The sequence below is a fragment of the Frankliniella occidentalis genome, unplaced genomic scaffold (assembly GCF_000697945.3).
Source record: "Frankliniella occidentalis isolate FOCC.00 unplaced genomic scaffold, Focc_3.1 Scaffold25, whole genome shotgun sequence".
Classification (NCBI taxonomy): domain Eukaryota; kingdom Metazoa; phylum Arthropoda; class Insecta; order Thysanoptera; family Thripidae; genus Frankliniella; species Frankliniella occidentalis.
The window spans coordinates 1-16,758 of record NW_026267155.1 but is presented as its reverse complement, the minus strand read 5'-3'; the positions used below and the strand labels follow the sequence as shown (position 1 = coordinate 16,758).

Sequence of the window (16,758 nt, the reverse complement as noted above, 5' to 3'; positions counted from 1 at the left end):
CCCCCCCCTCACGCACAGCCGCAGCTGGCGGCGGCGGTGCCGGGGGGCTGCCGGGGGGCGCCCAGAGCCGCCCAGAGCCGGGCAGAAGCGACGCGAGGACGGGGTGCTCAGCAGCAGGCTTGTTCGGCGGCGACATGCGCGCTCGCTGATGGCGACCATGAGCAGGGCGTCGCGGGCGCTCCTGGCGCCGCTGCTGCTCGTCGCGCTGCTGGTGGCGGCCGAGGTGCTGGGCGGCGCGGGCGCGGCGGCCGGCGCCGGCAAGAAGAGGAAGGGCCCCAAGCGCGTGCAGAGCCAGCAGCCCGCGCAGCCGGCCGACTACGACAGCCCGCCGGACTACTACGACTACGACGCCGAGAACAACGAGTACGACGGCAACGGTGAGGCAGTGCGGCGGGGGCAGTGCGCGCGCTTTAGTTAAATGTCGTCGTTGGCATGGCAAGTGTGTGAATGTCCGCACACGAGATGTAGGGGTGCCCAGCTCGACATGAATGTGTACAGCGGATTACCAAACAGTAATGACTGCCAATGATTACCTGGGATTACTAAAGATTGTCAATGAATACAAGGCCGGATTTACCTGCACACTCAATCAGAAAGTTCTTTTTTTTGTCCATGAGAAAGAGAAATTCATCATGTGCAACATGCACGTCTGCATTTAGTCAAGATGAGCACAAAATGCAAGTCTTAATCAACAAAGTCCCTGAGGAGAGTGGTGATTACCAGTGACTAACTTAATTCAGTTGGGCACCCCGGGAGACCGTTTGTGTTACATTTTCCTGAGTAGGGTAAACGTTAAACCCTAGTTGTGGTGACCGTTTTTATACGAATTGTTTGTGTGTAATGTAGCTGGTTAACGGTTTGAGTGTTTTGAACTTTATCTTAGACACAGTAGCAAAAGACAACTCAAGGTGCCGGTAGCGTTGTTGCCCCAGTGAAATGAACCGACCGTCAAAACGACATCGATAACACGACGTCGATTTCGCCTTGACAACGTCTGTTCTACACCACTACGGCGTCTTTCCGACATCTTTGGGACGTGTCGATTCTGCCTTTCTGACGTCTAGTCCGACATTGGACGTCGATTCTGTCTTTTCGACGTCTCGCATTGATTCCGACGATTCCGACGTCGTTCCTACGCTCGTCCGCCGCGCGCCAAACCAACCACGTGCTGGCGAGCTCCGCGTGACACAACGCGGACAGGCGTCTGGTTTTATCAGTGGTCCTCCTATCGTCATCTCCTCTCGAAATAAGCTGCTGCTGCTGCTGGGCGGCCCTTCGGGCGAGGCGGGGCGGGCGGCGTGGGAGGAGCGCCCGTCCGCGTGAAAAACTCGAAGGCCTTTTATGTATTCGGTTTCGCTGCACATGTTTTACGACGTTTTCGCCTCCTCCGTCTCTCTTTCTGCGAGGCACCCGCAACGGCAACGTCGTATCTTCGACGTCCCGCCGATGTCGTTCGGGGTCGATACGCGATCAGGCCCCCCAAAGCTCGTCGTCGTCGTCGTCGGCCCGCGCCTGACCCGGAAATTCGTATTTGGTGGACGCGGTGACGCCGTCCCTAGGCGGCCAGGGGAGTCGGAAGTAATAATTGTCTTTGGACTTTGATTTCGTTATCGAGAGACTTGTGAAACGGAGCCGGGCCACAGCGCGAGCGCAGCGGGGTGGGGCGAGGCCCTACGGGGCGGGCCCTCACCCTGCGCGTGCGGGTGGCGCAGCATCGCGGATGAGAGAGAGAGGTCCGTGACGGTGCGGTTCTTATTGACCTGCAGGTGGAGCGGGCGAGGCGGGCCCGGCGGGCCCCGCCGCCGCCGGCACCCCGGCGCCGCTGCTGCCGCCCACGCCGCCGCCCGTGACCACGCCGCAGCCCCCGGACGAGCGGCCCACCGAGGAGACGGACCTGCGCACCGCGTCGTCAGGTGAGCTGAGCCAACGGCGCCGTCTAGGAATTTCAATACACGAAAATCTTTCCGAGAAAACTTAAAACTTCTCCGGAAAAAAATGGAAAAATTTGAAATATTTGCAGGAAAAATTGAAAAAATGTAAGTTTTCGGAAAAAATTAAAAGCATGTAGAAAAATGAATTTTAATTTTGAGAATGTTTTTCTGTAAACTTAAAATCCCCAGGCAAAGCACTGGAATTTCATTTTGTTAGAAAAGAGGTTGAGGTAACGTTTTCACAGTACTTCATTTCAACCTGGGGAATACAATGCGGGTAGATTTTCCCAGCCGGGTCTCCGTCGACCCCAAAGAGGAATGGGCCGTGAGAAAAGGACCTATCCCCCTCTTTAAAATTTCGGAAACAAAATTGCACACGGGGGTTCGTCCTGCTCCAGGCAGCACGCGTGGCCCAGTGTACACGTCGCCGTGGACGCCGACCTGGACGCCCACCCCGTCGCCGTGGACGCCCACACCTTCGCCGTGGACGCCGCGCTATGAGTTCACCACCGAGAGGACCACCCCGCAGCCCCCGTCCGAGCGTAAGTCCATACCGGCCGACCCAATCCTTTTTCAATCATGTACTGTCGACATTCGCATGTTCCCGGCCGTTGCCTGATCTAAACGTGGCCGACTAGAGCAGGCCACACGCGAGCACGGCGAGCAGACGACTGACTGAAACGCCGTTTCTTCTTTGCAGTCGAGGGCTCGTGCTCGTTCGAGGGCCGCTGGTACCGGGACGGCGAGGACTGGAAGCCGGACGCCTGCACGGCCTGCGTGTGCACGGGCGGGAGGGTGCAGTGCGCGCAGAGCGGCGACTGCAACGCAGGTGGGGCGCAGGTGCAGCCGCACTATAGAGCAAGAACAAGTTGAAAGTTGGCTGAGAACATGGTGGATAAGATTGTTTGCTCGTAAATGCATTTCCCATGGGAGTGACAACCAAATGTGCTTGGACACATAAAATGCATAGCCACAATGCTCTTACTTTTTAAGTAAAAAAATAATCAAATGTGTGATTTTTTTAAAACAAAAGCAAAGTCGATGACCTCCTTGCAGCCATGGCCTAACGTTTCCAAACTGTTTGTCGCCGGTTTCCTTCAGGGCCTCACTGCACCGGAGTGGTGTGCGTGGACCTGGACTGCGAGACGGCCAAGTACATCCCGTTGGGACAGTGCTGTCCGGTGTGCGCCGGTAAGTGCCCAACGATACCAAAGCCAAAAACAAACAACTAACTAACTCGTGCTGAACGTCTCAACTCATACCTGCCGCGGTTCTCTCGGCAGACGAGGTGACGGCCAAGGCGGTGACCCCCCTGGCTCCGACGTACCCGCCGCCGCCCGTGACGGTGGAGGGTCCCCGGGTGAGTACTACTTGCACAAGGGGAGCATCCAGAAAGTACGTCCGGCATTCGCCGCTTCCAAAAACTGACCAGTTTGGGCCAGTTCGGCCGATGAAAGCTCTCATAGCGCCTGGTGGGTAGGCAATATCCTGTCAGCAGTGCGTGCGTGTACTGCGGGGTGGCCTACCTCGACTCTCGCAGGCGCCGAGCTCGGACGCACTTTCTGGACGATCCCTTTCTAAGCACTGAAGTGCTTCGCGTGTGTGTACGCTGCTGTCACAGTTCACCATGCCCCCCGTGCCCCGGCCCGGCCCGCAACCCCAGCGAACTGCATCGCCAGCACTAAGTGATACTCGACGCTCGCGTCGCTGCTCCGAGTGTTCGTTACACACTGTAACGCTATTAGAAGCAATCACAGAGCCCGAGAGGGGAAAAGGGGAAGGGGGAGCGCCTGTGGTCCGCGGGTCAGTGGACTAGAATGAAGAGGGGGGGGGGGAGCGGAGTGCAGCGGGATCACGTCTACTGATGCGATGCTAAAACCACACCCACACCCACTTTACCGCGTGTAGCATTTACTGCGTCTAGATAACTTTGTATAATGCATCTATTATTTGTTTGCCGACAGGGCGAACCTGGCTGGCGCGGTGAGCCCGGACGGCCAGGAGACGGCGGCCTCCCCGGTCAACCTGGAACGCCTGGAATACCCGGAAGTCCTGGGCCTCCCGGACATGCGCCAGATGTAAGTGCAGAGCCAGCAAGCGGTCGTTTTGGTCCCGCCAAAAAATGAAAAAAATGAAAAGGGGCAGAGCTGAGGAGCGCAGTTGTTTGACGTGGGCGTGACTGTTGCAGCTGACGTCGTACTACCAGGAGCTGGCGGCGCAGGCCGCGGGCAGCGAGAAGGGCCCCACGTCCAACAGCTACCCGGACCCGTTCCGGTACCTGCAGGCCCAGGTCGGGCCGGTGGGGCCGCGCGGGCCGCCGGGGCCACCCGGGCCGGCGGGCCCGCAGGGCTTCCAGGGCATCCGCGGCGAGGCCGGCGAGGTGGGCGCCGTCGGACCGCAGGGCCAGGCCGGGCCCAGGGGGCTGCCGGGGCTCCCGGGCAAGGACGTAAGTACCGGCGCAGGGACAACACCGAGGGGTACTTCACACCGATTTTTCAGTTTTCTCTTATTTGCCCTTAATTCATTTTCTTTACTGTTTCTTTCTTCTGATTTTCTTGTGTTTTTTTTTTCGATTTTTTTAGGGGTTGTACAATAATTTCTTTGTGTAAACTCGCTCACATTATTCGCCAAAATGGTGTTCCCATTTTCACGCATTGTTTTTTTCACATAGAGTGTTCATAAAATTAATGGGCATTTCCTTTCTCAGGGTGAGGCTGGCGAGGACGGCGAGGCCGGCCAGGCTGGGCCTGCGGGCCCCGCCGGCCCCCGGGGGCTTCCGGGCATGCCCGGGCTGTCCGGGGTCAAGGGGCACCGCGGCTTCCCCGGTTTGGACGGCGCCAAGGGCGAGCAGGGCGTGGCCGGGGAGAAGGGCGCCTCGGGTACGGCGGGGCCACTCGGGCCACCGGGACCTACGGTGAGCATCGCCACGCCACACCGAAGTTGCGTCGGAACCGCGTCGTTTTGGTGTGGTTTCAAAGTTGTCCGGGCTTCGCACCGATTATTGTTTCGACTTTGCGGGCCTGTGGGGCCTAACGTCCCGGTGACTGACTGCACTTGTTTTGTTCCCTCCAGGGCCCGGGCGGGCCGCGTGGCGAGCGGGGCAGGGAGGGCCCCCCTGGACCGCCTGGCATCAGAGGCATCGATGGGACCGCCGGACCTCCGGGACAGCCGGTATGACGTCGTCCAGAACCGTGTCGGTGAGGTGAACACAAGGACCTCGACCTTGATCTGACTCTGTTCCTGTGCAGGGTGCCGTCGGCAAGTCGGGGCCGCCGGGCTTCCCAGGCAGCCCTGGCAACAAGGGCGACCAGGGCGCGCAGGGGGTGAAGGGCAGCTCTGGACTCCAGGGCCCGCGGGGTGAGTCTGGGCGCCCTGGACAACCGGGAGACACTGGCCCCCAGGGGCCCTCCGGCAAGGACGGCAGCCCCGGCGACAAGGGAAGCTCCGGGTCCCCCGGCATCGCGGGGCCGCCTGGCTTCCCTGGAGCGAGAGGCCCCCCCGGCCTCAACGGCAGTCCTGGAGAGCCTGGAGTCAAGGGCCTACCGGTAGGTCGCTGCAGAGGGTCGGCGCGTTGCGGCGCCTAGTGCCGTGGACTCACCGCTGTCGTTGTTGTTTCCAGGGCACGCCTGGAGAGCGCGGCTTCAAGGGCGAGGCCGGCATGAAGGGGGAGACTGGCGCCCTCGGGCAGCGCGGGCTTCCGGGGGCGGCGGGGCCCGAGGGCAAGCGGGGCAAGCGGGGGATGCGGGGGCCAACGGGCCCCAGCGGGCCCCCCGGCGAACGGGGCGTGGCGGGGCAGCGGGGGCTTCCGGGTCCGGACGGCGCACCCGGGCCCAAAGGTACAGCTGCGCGAACACGAACGTCGAGGTGGCGGGAGGTTGGAGGTTTGCTGACGCGACGAACGTCTCCCTTGCAGGACAGTCTGGTGATCGCGGCGCCCAGGGACCCCAGGGGCTCAAGGGCGCGTCTGGAGAGCCAGGCCGGCCGGGCACGCCTGGGCTGCAGGGGCTGCGCGGGCCGGCGGGCCGGCCGGGCCCCCCGGGCAAGACGGGCAACCCCGGCGAGAGGGGCATCCAGGGCGCGGACGGCAAGCCGGGCGAGCAGGGCCCGCAGGGACTCCAGGGGCTGCCCGGGCCCATGGGCATGCCGGGAGACAAGGGGCTGACGGTGAGTGGGAGCGAGAGGGAGAGAGCGAGAGCGAGTGAAAGTGAGAGCGAGAGCGAGTGAAAGTGAGAGCGAGAGCGAGTGTGTGAGAGAGAGGGAGGGGAAGCGAGGGGGAGAGAGCGAGCGAGGGAGAGAGAGAGAGTGATCGCGAAAGCACTGGCGAGAACCAGCCAGTGCGGGTGCCAGGCAGCCGTGAGGTAGGCCGGTTGCCCAAGCACGGTGCGCGTTGGGTTGCCTACCCGAGATTCGCAGGCGCCGTCGAGTGACTCTATCGGCCTCTCCTGCAGGGTGAGTCCGGCAAGGACGGCGAGCCAGGGCCACCGGGCCCCACCGGACCTCGCGGAGACGCAGGCAAGGACGGAGCTACAGGTGTCCAGGGTCCCCCAGGACCTCCAGGTGCAGACGGAGAGCGAGGTCCCCCCGGACCAGCAGGGCCAACTGGATTCCAGGTTAGCACACAAGTGACGTAACGTTTCCACTTAAATGGTATTTTACGTGGCACATACTGACGGGAACTGTTATTGTGTTTTTACAGGGTCTCCCTGGTCAGCCTGGAAATCCAGGTTCTCCAGGAAAGGACGGCGAGGCGGGTGTGCAGGGTCCCCCAGGTCCCCCGGGCCAGGCAGGTTCCCGCGGAGAGCGGGGTTTCCACGGAGAGAGGGGCCCCGTCGGCCCTCCAGGGACTCCAGGAGCCAGGGGCGAGGCCGGCGCGCAGGGCGCTGACGGACAGCCTGGCCAGCCCGGAGCCAAGGGCAGCAAGGGGCACCAGGGCCCCATGGGCTTGGTGGTGAGTTTCTCCACCCTCCAGTGTCGCGTCCGGATTCCAGATCGTCCTCTCCGTCCTGAATCAAACCGTTCCGTTGCAGGGTCTCCCCGGTGGCAGAGGCTTGCCTGGACTTCCAGGAGACAAAGGAGAGCGGGGAGCGACGGGTCCCATCGGGCCGGAGGGCCCCGCGGGTAAGTGTCCGGAACTTACTTTTGTCCTAACTCAGTGAATATTTTCCTCACATTCCGTTCGTTTCCAGGTCGCGCCGGCGAGCGCGGTCCCCAGGGTATCCAGGGCGCCCCGGGTCCTCCGGGAGAGCCGGCGGAACGCGGTGAGACCGGCCCGCCGGGGCCCCCCGGAGAGTCCGGCGCGGCGGGCTCCCCCGGTGAGCGGGGCCCGTCCGGGACCCCCGGGCCGCCCGGCTTCCCCGGCGCCCAGGGCCTCATCGGGCTGCCCGGGTCCAAGGGCGAGCGCGGCATGAACGGCATGAAGGGCGAGCAGGGCAACCCCGGGCCGTCCGGCATCCCCGGCGAGCAGGGCCCCCCGGGCCTGGTGGGGCTGACGGGGGCCAAGGGCGCCCGGGGGGAGACGGGCCCGCGCGGGGAGAGCGGCCTCATGGGCCCGCCCGGCCGCCCCGGCGAGCAGGGGCTAGCGGTGAGTACCTAGCGCAAGTGCGTGACAACACTGACAACGCGGAAAAACGCTTGAAAATGAGAATATCGTGGCTAGAAACTGTTACAGTCGTTGTCTTTCTCAGCCCCGTACTAACTGGGAATGAGAGTGAAAAACATATAAGATGTCCCGGCAGTAAAAATAAACAGCCATGATATTCTCATTTTCAATTCAATATTGCTATTGCTATGCCACCTACACACATGTTCGCTGCCTAAGTACTGATGTGATGAGAGGTCTGAAATGCAATCTCTGTCCAGGGTCACCCGGGCAACCCCGGCGCGCCCGGTGCCGCGGGCGTCCCCGGCATCAAGGGGACGGCGGGCGACATGGGCCGACCGGGCAACCCCGGGCCGCAGGGCCTGCAGGGCGCCCCCGGGCTCGAGGGCCCCAAGGGAGACACCGGGTCCGAGGGCCCCCCAGGCCCAGCTGGCCAGGCCGGCCCGCACGGGTCCCCAGGTAAGCGATGTTACAATCAGTGGAAGTGGGGAGGGTGGAGCTGAGACAGCGCGGGTGTTCAACGAGACCATTTCCGTTGTCTTGCAGGTGAACGTGGTCTGCCGGGACTGCCGGGGCCTACGGGACCTCCGGGAGCACGAGGACTCCGCGGTGCTTCGGTGAGACCAGTGGCCCTTCGGTTGGCTGCGCCCCTCGCCGTAGTCGTACTGTATACCGCCTGCAGTCTGCCTACGGAGGCGGGCGGGGAAATAGGGACCGTCCAGAAAATACGTCCGTTTTCCTCTCAGATGAGTTCGGTGAATAACGGTATAGCTCAGCGCCTGTGAGGCTCGGGGTAGGCCATCCCGCAGTACACGCATGCACTGCAGGAAACATATTGCCTACCCATCAGGCGCTATGAGAGCTTGGCTGAATACGACGACGAATGACGGGCGTACCCTCTGGATGATCCCTAAACAGCCGCCCGATGCGAGTCCGACTTAAAGTGCGCACGGCGAGTCAGTGGGAGTGTTTCTTACGGCGTCGTCTGTCACCGCAGGGCGAGTCAGGGCCGCCGGGTAAGCCCGGCTCCGAGGGTGCCCCCGGCCCTATCGGGCTGGGCGGGCCCCCCGGCCCCCCGGGCCCCACCGGCGAACACGGACCGGAGGGACCTCCTGGAAAGATGGGACCCCCTGGAATCAGCGGACGGCCCGGAGACAAAGGGCCGATCGGTCCTGCGGGCGGCCCCGGCAACCCAGGGTCACCAGGACTTCCGGTACGTTTACATTTCTTTTGTAAGCCTGAGCATTGCTTGGCCGGGTTTCAGGGACGTGCACTGAAATACGTCCTGGACTTTTGCAGGGTCCTCCCGGACAGCAGGGTCCCGCAGGCTCGCCCGGCGAGCGGGGCCTCCGAGGAGAGATGGGGCCGCCAGGGGCAGAGGGACAGCTGGTAAGTCACACTCTACAAATAATGGTTAAGAAATAAAAGAATTATGGCAATCACAGATTTGTTCGTCACTATATAATCGTCTCTGCTCTTGTTCACAGGGACCCCGGGGCAAGCCGGGTCCGCCGGGCCCCGAGGGCGGCAAGGGGGAGCGCGGCGAGCTGGGCCCTAAGGGAGCCAAGGGACACCGAGGGCTCATCGGTTTGCAGGGACTGCCTGGGACACCCGTAAGTGACGCAGTACTGATTGCTTCAGAAATGAACTTACCCCACTGATGTGTTAGGTCTGCTCACTTCATGTCGATGTACCGGCAGGGGTTGAACGGCGAGAAGGGGATGGCGGGCCTGCCTGGTAGTCCAGGCAAGGACGGCGAGCCAGGCCAGAGGGGTATGTGCACTCATCCCGGTCTCTGAACAAGTACTTGAACCTTAGAGTCACCATAACGCTATCGTCTGCAGGTAGCCCCGGGCGCGACGGCAGCCCCGGGCCTCAGGGCCTGTCCGGGCCACCCGGCCCCAGGGGGCCGCCCGGCGACTCGGGCTCGCACGGCAGCGCTGGAAATCCAGGACCCCCGGGGCCTCCAGGGCCTCCAGGAGAGACCATCGGCTACGACGCAGCGGCCCTGGCGGCCATCATGGGCCAGTCGCAGAGCAAGGTGGGGGAGCGCTCAGAGAGGGGTGCCTAGGGTCCCTGGAGTTTTCACCCTCCTGGAGAGACCCTGGAGTTTCTAACGCTGTCGTTGCAGGGACCCGACCCGATGATGGGCGGGGACGAGCCGCCCAGGATCTTCGGCAAGGAGCTGTCCGAGGCGGAGCGGCGCGAGCTGCTGCTCAAGGCCTACAACCACGTCAAGGAGTCCCTGGAGAGGTTCCGCCGGCCGGACGGCAAGAAGGACGCGCCCGCCAGGACGTGCCGCGACCTCCACGCCGCGCACCCCGAGCTGCCGTCAGGTCAGAGCACTGCGGGTCGAGGTCAGCGTCCACTTGATCCCCCCGGCGTCATCTCATCTTTCCCCTATTTCCCCTTGCAGGCGAGTATTGGATCGACCCCAACGACGGCGACCCCCGCGACGCCATCCTGGCCGTCTGCGACATGGAGAGGCGGGCGACGTGCGTCGTGCCGCAGCCCAGCCGCTCCCCCGAGGTCAACTACCGCGGCGACGACCAGGAGGTCTGGCTGGGCGACCTGGACGACGGCATCAAGGTAGGCGTCGGTGAGCAGGCAGTGGTCTGCAGCGCGTGCCTCAAGGTACTATACTGGGAACGTCTCGCCCGCAGCTGACGTACAAGTCGGACAGCAACCAGCTGGGCTTCCTGCAGCTGCTGACGACCAACGCGCAGCAGAACCTGACGTACCACTGCAAGGGCTCGGTGGCGTACCACGACGAGGCCAAAAACACGTTCCGCAAGGCCATCAAGTTCCTCGCCTACAACGACGCCGAGATCACTGCCCGCGGCAACCAGCGCTTCCGCTACGAGGTCCTGGAAGACGGCTGCAAGGTGAGCGCTCCCTGCGTAGAGCTGGTCTTCGTCCGTTTCAGAATCATCCCCCTCCCCTCCCTTTTCTGACACTCCGTATTTGTCGTACAGCACCGCAAGCACGAGTGGTCCAAGACGGTGCTGACCTACCGGACGGACAAGACCATCCGCCTCCCAGTGCTGGACATGGCCGTCAAGGACGTGGGCAAGGAGGGCCAGAGCTTCTGGCTGGAGGTCGGGCCGGTGTGCTTCTGGTAGCCTCGGCTGCCGAGGTCGTCTGCTAATGACTGACTTTGCACAGCAGACGACTCACTGCTCTCCGCTCAGGACAGACTGAGAGAATAGCTCATTGTGCCCCAGAAAAGCACAAAGAAGTGACAATTTTACATTAGGCTATAAGACTGTCATTCTAAATAATTAAATGTTTTATTGAAGACTTTTTGAAAACTCTCATACTGTATTCTCAAACAATGATCTGAGTTCGCTTGATTTTATTTGATACTGCCATTAGAAATATTACTATTGTTAAGTGTATTTCATAGGCCAAGATTGCATCATCTAGTATTCAACAACAAAAATATTGAGATTCTAGTAATTTTGTACATGCAATTAAAACTTTATGATAAAAACAACATTTTACTCTATGAATCAACTAAGAACCAAACAACCCACTGATAATGTGCCACATGTAGTGAAACTGAGTTGCGTGCCAGAATGGTGCTAAAGCCAGTGCCCAGCAAGGAACTGTAGAGGGCACATTACATCAAGGTTTTTAAGTCCACTGCAACTAGGAATAAGCGTAAGTAAAACAGTGTGGTTTTCTGGTCTTGTGCTTGGTTCTCTTTCCTTATGAAGAGTTAAACCTAGCTCAAACCTTAACAAAACTTTATGGATATTCATGTTAGTGTTGGTGTTTTAAGGTATCATCTGGTAAAAAACCCAAACACAAAGGGAGATTCTATGCACCAATTTATCACATTGATTACACACATTTAAATTTATGACAAAATAAATAAGAAACTTGTTTGTTGATTCACCAAACTAGAACACTTTTCTTCCCACCTTTTACAAGTACTAGAATTCTAACTCACATTTGTTTGTCATCTCATAGTCCAGAGCATCCAACTCTTTAAGGGAATTTTTCAATGCCTGGAAACAAAAAAGTACAATTGATCAACTTTGAAGGACAAAAATACAAAAACAAAAAAACAGAACACTTTAGCATGAGACCAAAAAAAAAAGAAAAAAAGGGTATTTCCATGAACTTACAATATACTCCTTCTGCTTCTGCTTTCTGGTGAATGTTATATTAGCTTCCTCTTTGAACAGTTTTTTCGCCATACCTTGCAGCTTGGCGGCTAGTTCCAATGGCATATTATTTTGGAGGCCATTTACCAAATAAGTCATTGTGGCCTTCGTCACAGTGTCCTGAATGCGGTTTGCAACTACTCCATAGTAAACATTCAACATGTCACCTGTTAACACCAAAAACGAAAATTAATACAGAGTCAAATATCTATCACAAAGAAGCAGTGGAGTACTGTTTAAAGCCCCGGCTGCGACATATTATTAGCACATATGATAGTTTGTAACAAAACAGAAGTCATGCCAACTTACCTAGCACCATGACATGCTTACTGTCTTGAATAGTTGGTTTCAGGATTTCAGTTATATTGTACTCAGAAGATTTTGCTTTTTGGCTGAAGTAGTAGTCACTAGTAAATGGAATTTTAAGCTTTGATTGGTCATCTTCTTTTAAAATTGCTTGAAGAGATTCATTTTTAAATTTTAAAAAATGACTATGTGTAATGTGCGTCTCTTCAATCAGTATAGACTGTTCTACCTTTAAGAGAAGAAAATGAGGAATCAATATTCTGTAGAGTCAATAATTCTTCAATTTGTTCTATTTTAACCTTATGAAATTTGGATTCAATGATTGAGGAGAATACTTACAAATTGTTTTGTTTTCTCTGTTAATTCGTCAATAATACTATTCACCACGGAAGATATTTCAGTTGCCGCCCTGGGAAATCTGGTTCCGATATCCTTGGGAATGCTTTTACGGCACACCTCCTTCAGTTCATCAGAGACTTTTTCAATACAAAGCCTCGATGGCAGCCGCATGGTTCTTATGAGTGGTCTCATTAATTCCTCAAAAGCTAGTTCACTAAATATCATTGGTGGCTCCGGGCCACTGGTTTGCCTGATTGTTAAGATAACTTTTTCCGTAGAATATTTCTGGCATGGTACCATAGACATGAGTGAAGTCTCCAAGGTTTTGAAAATACAACAAAGTTTGGCTCCTCCAGTCCTGGAAGAAGAGAGACAGTTGCCGATCATCAATACGTATATCCAAAAAGCAAATAACATATCCAATACTAATTGAGAACTTACAGAAACATGGAGTCTATATCCACACATTCTCCCTTCATCATCTTACAGAATGATTGAGAAAACATACTTATCATATGGTGCAAGGAACCTTTATCATCCACTATTTCCTCTCCACACTTATCCAGGATACTAATGCAGTCCTCCAGCCGTTGGACAAAAGTTGCCTATAAAAGATACCAAACAGAAACACAAATTAAAAATTTCATTTGTTTTACAATGAGAATTTGCCTGAGACCAATACAAAAAAAAAACATAAAATGTAGTGGTTGACAAACCGACCTTCATGTCTGGAAGGCATGTCTTAATGTGCCTAATAAGTAATGTTTGTAGGGTTTGGGCAAGGTATGCACTTCCATTTTTATGGGCTAACTCTGGGTAATTGCTCCTCAGAAAATTTTCTTCATCTTTAATAGCATCTTCGATACTCTGAAATAAATATACATATTTATTTAAAAGATTGGAGTAAGCAATTCAAATTTCCATTAGGTGACCTTGGTGTATTGCTCGTTCCTTCATAAACTCTCCAACGCCAATCTCTAAAATATACAGTAATTTAATAGAATTTAAAGATATGTAACATACCTTTTCATCAGTAACGTCTTTTTGAGACCTAAGAACTACACCTATGATGCCAAGTTTTACAGGAATGCACATTCCATTCAAAATTTCAGTGGCATCAGTTCCTTCACAATGAGAAATTTCAAAAGTTATTTTATGGCCCTTGTTACTCAACAAAAAGTATCATTCTTCTTATGTGCTACTATTTACCTTTATCCATTAAATCTAGTTTTGTAACTACTGCTATTGTGCGTTCACCATCAGGATCAACCTTTCTTGCCATTTTCAGACACTCGTTAGTTGTCATGTCTGTGTTAGCAGTTATTACAGCTAAAATAATACTCTTTGGATTTTGAATGTAGTCATTTATAAGGCTGACAATCTGGTCCTCTATGTCTTCGGGCTGATCTCCAACAGCCACCTGCATTTGGTTTAAAATACAGCATCATTATTCCTATTTCCAAGTTTACTTTAAGTTTACGAGTTGTTTGATTTTGCACATACCTTTGTGATGCCTGGCAAATCCACAAGTGTTAGTGTCAGAACAAACGGAGAAAAAATCTTCAAAACAATAGGAATTTTTGAAATGTTTTTGTTCTGTCCAGCTAGTGCTGCTGTCCTTCGCTCAATTTCTCTTTCAATCTGTGTTATTGGGTAAACAGTGTGTTCCTCCCCAACAACCCCATCAAACTCTCCCCATTCATCATAAGAAGAACCTAAAAACAATTTTAACAGGTGTAATTCAAATCATATGAGTTTCCATGTCAAAATTCCACTAGATTTTCCAAATCTCTCGTCCCAAATAACTCACCACTCTTCTCACGTAAACTGTCACCAATAGGACAGTTCACCAGTCGTAAGATCAAAGGGCAACGAGTGACAATGCCTTTTCCACGAGGTAGGAAGGAGCGGCGCACAATCGACTCCAATACAGAGCTCTTTCCCGTGCTCTGGAAGCCAATAAAACTATTCAAGAAAAGAAGGAAAAGGTAACATGATTGTGAATCAAAAGTGTTTTGTACGTACCTGGCTTCCCACCACAACGATTTGAGGAAGGTCCACGGGCTTTTGACTCAAGGCCTTGAATTGATCCTGGATGTTGTTAATGGAGAATATAACGTCGTCCATGTCGAACACTTGGAAAAGGGTCTTTGAATTCCCTAAAAAAAAAAAATATTTGCCCCACAACTGACAACTGAGTTTGACTAACGAGCTCCCCCCCCCCCCCTCTCTCTTCCCAGGCACCGGTTATTCCCCTAGGCAGCAAGTGAGGTTAGGTTTTCGTTACGAGATTTGGACAATAGCTTGTTCCGCTTTGCCACTATTTATTTTGTGATCTGCTTTCTTTCCTCTTTGTCTGTGACACGGCACTACACGGCACTAGATATTTTGAAACACACTTTCATGTCACGAATGATTGAAACACGCCCACGCCACCCTAGCCTGCCTCATGATGCGGTGCTTGGTGTAACCATGGTGGGGACTAATTCTGCTTACCCTTTGGCTCTGAGAAACACAAGCGTGCAGCGCAGCAATATATTCAAGTCTCAACTAACGCAACACTCGACGAACGGCACTAACACGACCACGTCGACCAAGTCGCAAGCCGAACTGAAAACTCTCCGCGGCCCGGGCGCTCGCAGCTTTCAAACGAGGGGAGGGGGAGGGAGGGAGGAAGGAAGTCTGAGTGGTGCGTGAGTCGGTCGGTGCGCGAGGTGCGCGCTGCGCTGTGCTGTATGCTGCATCTTCTTCAACTTTCAACTTCAACAAGGGTTTTAACGACCGTATGCTGCGCAGCTGCGCTTTGTCGGTGTCGACGTCCAAGGTAGGCTATCTTCGAACCTTCCTTAACTTCACCAAGGGCCTCCAGGGCGTTGTTTACATAACTTTGATTCAGGGGGGGGGGGGGGGGGGGGGGGGGGGGTAACGGATTTTGGGATTTGGCTATACAAGTCAAAATATGTAAACATTTTGGGTAAAGCGGACGCAAAGGGGTACGGTAGATTGGTACTTTTGCCAAGCATGATATCAGGCAACTATATAGTTGTTCGGATGTATTTCTAGGCGCATTCATGTACGACCTAAAGCTTGCTGAACAAAGGTTAGCCTGACTTGGCCACCCTCTCACCGCCGTGACTCCTCCCCAACCACGGACTTTAGGTATGTTTTAGAGGAAGGTCTATTAAACCGAAATCAGTTTTCAGAAAGTAGGATTTAATTTTTTCCACCCCTATCCCTATCTTTACTGGTCTGAATCGTCGAGAGGCTTGTCGTAAACGAGAGCCCCGGTCGTGTCTCCCACCCGTCTCTTGATCTCCTCTTTGGTGAAGGTGCACAGCACGGCCCCGCTCGGCAACCCCAGGCACTGAAAGACATCCTCAGGCGTCGGGCTCAGGACCCGACGGAGCCACTGCAACACGTCGGCCGGGCTCCAGTGCCATGCACTGAGCAACTGCGGCTCGTCGACTTGAGACCAGGTCTGTGTGTCCAGGAGGTCCTGGCCTGTGTGACAAAATGTTAAGTTTTAATCTCTTTCAAATGTTTTGAATGGTGTAAAAGGAATACCAGGTGGCTGATTAACCTAGCGCACTTTTATGTTGTTACCGCATTCCTACGTGCGGGTCAAAGGCGCCGTGGGTCAGGGGCGATAGGCAAGCCCGCCCGCACTGCTCGTGCGTTTGCGATAACTACAGAAGTGCGCGGGGTTAATCAGCCACCCTGGTACATAATCACGGGTGTCGTGTGTCGTCGTCTTACTGATGTTGCCGGATAGTGTGGCGAACGCCGGGCCGCCGGCGCTCGGGCGGTAAGAGGTCTCAGTTCCCACGTCCCTACTTGTGGCCACAAAATTGTGGCCACAAACCCAGCGGCCAGAATCAGCTTAATCCGACCCGACTATAGAACACCCTTTTTCGGGTAATATGAAATCCAAAGCCTTCAGGAAGTAACCAGAAGGTAGGGACGTGCTCTGCACATAGTCCGTGACGAGCCGAAAGGCCCCGGATGCGTAAAAACCAACGCAATGGGGCCCAGGGGGCCCCAAACAGCTTTTGAAAGGATTGCCTACCCTCCAGGCGCCCTGAGCCACAACTGGGCCCTCAGCCACAACTCACCCGAAGGTCACCCACACATTACAAAGAAGTCGGGGGCGCACGGCTAGATACGTTCATTTTCGCAAAAGTATTTAAATGCCGAGGGGGCTGGGTCCTATCTCGTTCTCTGTCCAAAAATAGGCAAAAAAGTATTTTTTTCAGATTTTTTGGACACAAGTAAAAGGTTGCGCCGGCCCGTCAAAGTTAACATGCAAGTCTTATGGGACAAACGGCTAAAAAGTGTTTTTCGCCTTTTTCTCTTTTAGTTTCAATTTTTCTTGAAGTCTGTTTGGAGAAATGGAATCTACGCGTAAAAACAC

The 16,758-nt window shown here is 55.2% G+C and overlaps 2 protein-coding genes across 7 annotated transcripts in view; one reads left to right on the top strand and one right to left on the bottom strand.

The window, feature by feature from the left end:
- The window catches only part of LOC113213726 (collagen alpha-1(I) chain-like), a 40,047-nt gene extending 29,021 nt beyond the window's left edge, over nucleotides 1–11,026 (top strand). For 5 of the 6 annotated variants that reach the window (XM_052265302.1, XM_052265299.1, XM_052265298.1 and 2 more), the window contains 27 exons: nucleotides 1,767–1,913; nucleotides 2,330–2,473; nucleotides 2,632–2,760; nucleotides 3,033–3,122; nucleotides 3,215–3,291; nucleotides 3,896–4,009; nucleotides 4,120–4,377; nucleotides 4,639–4,845; nucleotides 5,004–5,102; nucleotides 5,180–5,476; nucleotides 5,551–5,767; nucleotides 5,845–6,095; nucleotides 6,380–6,541; nucleotides 6,628–6,879; nucleotides 6,959–7,049; nucleotides 7,118–7,512; nucleotides 7,791–7,989; nucleotides 8,077–8,147; nucleotides 8,528–8,743; nucleotides 8,830–8,919; nucleotides 9,018–9,143; nucleotides 9,231–9,303; nucleotides 9,375–9,571; nucleotides 9,662–9,866; nucleotides 9,947–10,119; nucleotides 10,194–10,415; nucleotides 10,506–11,026. In XM_052265302.1, coding sequence (XP_052121262.1) covers nucleotides 1,767–1,913; nucleotides 2,330–2,473; nucleotides 2,632–2,760; nucleotides 3,033–3,122; nucleotides 3,215–3,291; nucleotides 3,896–4,009; nucleotides 4,120–4,377; nucleotides 4,639–4,845; nucleotides 5,004–5,102; nucleotides 5,180–5,476; nucleotides 5,551–5,767; nucleotides 5,845–6,095; nucleotides 6,380–6,541; nucleotides 6,628–6,879; nucleotides 6,959–7,049; nucleotides 7,118–7,512; nucleotides 7,791–7,989; nucleotides 8,077–8,147; nucleotides 8,528–8,743; nucleotides 8,830–8,919; nucleotides 9,018–9,143; nucleotides 9,231–9,303; nucleotides 9,375–9,571; nucleotides 9,662–9,866; nucleotides 9,947–10,119; nucleotides 10,194–10,415; nucleotides 10,506–10,652 — 4,649 coding nt within the window. In that variant the 3' untranslated portion in view covers nucleotides 10,653–11,026. Of the gene's footprint in view, nucleotides 1–18; nucleotides 378–1,766; nucleotides 1,914–2,329; nucleotides 2,474–2,631; nucleotides 2,761–3,032; nucleotides 3,123–3,214; nucleotides 3,292–3,895; nucleotides 4,010–4,119; nucleotides 4,378–4,638; nucleotides 4,846–5,003; nucleotides 5,103–5,179; nucleotides 5,477–5,550; nucleotides 5,768–5,844; nucleotides 6,096–6,379; nucleotides 6,542–6,627; nucleotides 6,880–6,958; nucleotides 7,050–7,117; nucleotides 7,513–7,790; nucleotides 7,990–8,076; nucleotides 8,148–8,527; nucleotides 8,744–8,829; nucleotides 8,920–9,017; nucleotides 9,144–9,230; nucleotides 9,304–9,374; nucleotides 9,572–9,661; nucleotides 9,867–9,946; nucleotides 10,120–10,193; nucleotides 10,416–10,505 lie in introns of those variants that run through there. The other variant, XM_026432867.2, reaches the window with a different exon arrangement.
- A 319-nt stretch (nucleotides 11,027–11,345) lies between these two features.
- On the bottom strand, nucleotides 11,346–15,013 carry LOC113213725 (dynamin-1-like protein). The gene is made up of 12 exons (XM_026432866.2): nucleotides 14,844–15,013; nucleotides 14,373–14,506; nucleotides 14,158–14,296; nucleotides 13,851–14,062; nucleotides 13,557–13,767; nucleotides 13,371–13,471; nucleotides 13,068–13,214; nucleotides 12,789–12,952; nucleotides 12,348–12,705; nucleotides 12,012–12,237; nucleotides 11,664–11,869; nucleotides 11,346–11,543 (listed from the first exon to the last, which is right to left on the bottom strand). Exons 2-12 carry the CDS (start codon nucleotides 14,472–14,474, stop codon nucleotides 11,469–11,471), a joined length of 1,941 nt encoding a protein of 646 aa, XP_026288651.1. The 5' UTR covers nucleotides 14,475–14,506; nucleotides 14,844–15,013; the 3' UTR covers nucleotides 11,346–11,468.
- Nucleotides 15,014–16,758: the final 1,745 nt, after the last annotated feature.

What these genes read in the sequence shown, in the direction of transcription:
- LOC113213725 (XM_026432866.2), bottom strand. Translation starts at nt 14,474, where the DNA reads ATGGACGACGTTATATTCTCCATTAACAACATCCAGGATCAATTCAAG. An exon ending in CAGTTTACGTGAGAAGAGTG is followed by an intron (nt 14,063 to 14,157) that starts GTGAGTTATTTG and finishes AATTGTTTTTAG; the next exon opens with GTTCTTCTTATGATGAATGG. An exon ending in ATTTGCCAGGCATCACAAAG is followed by an intron (nt 13,768 to 13,850) that starts GTATGTGCAAAA and finishes AACCAAATGCAG; the next exon opens with GTGGCTGTTGGAGATCAGCC.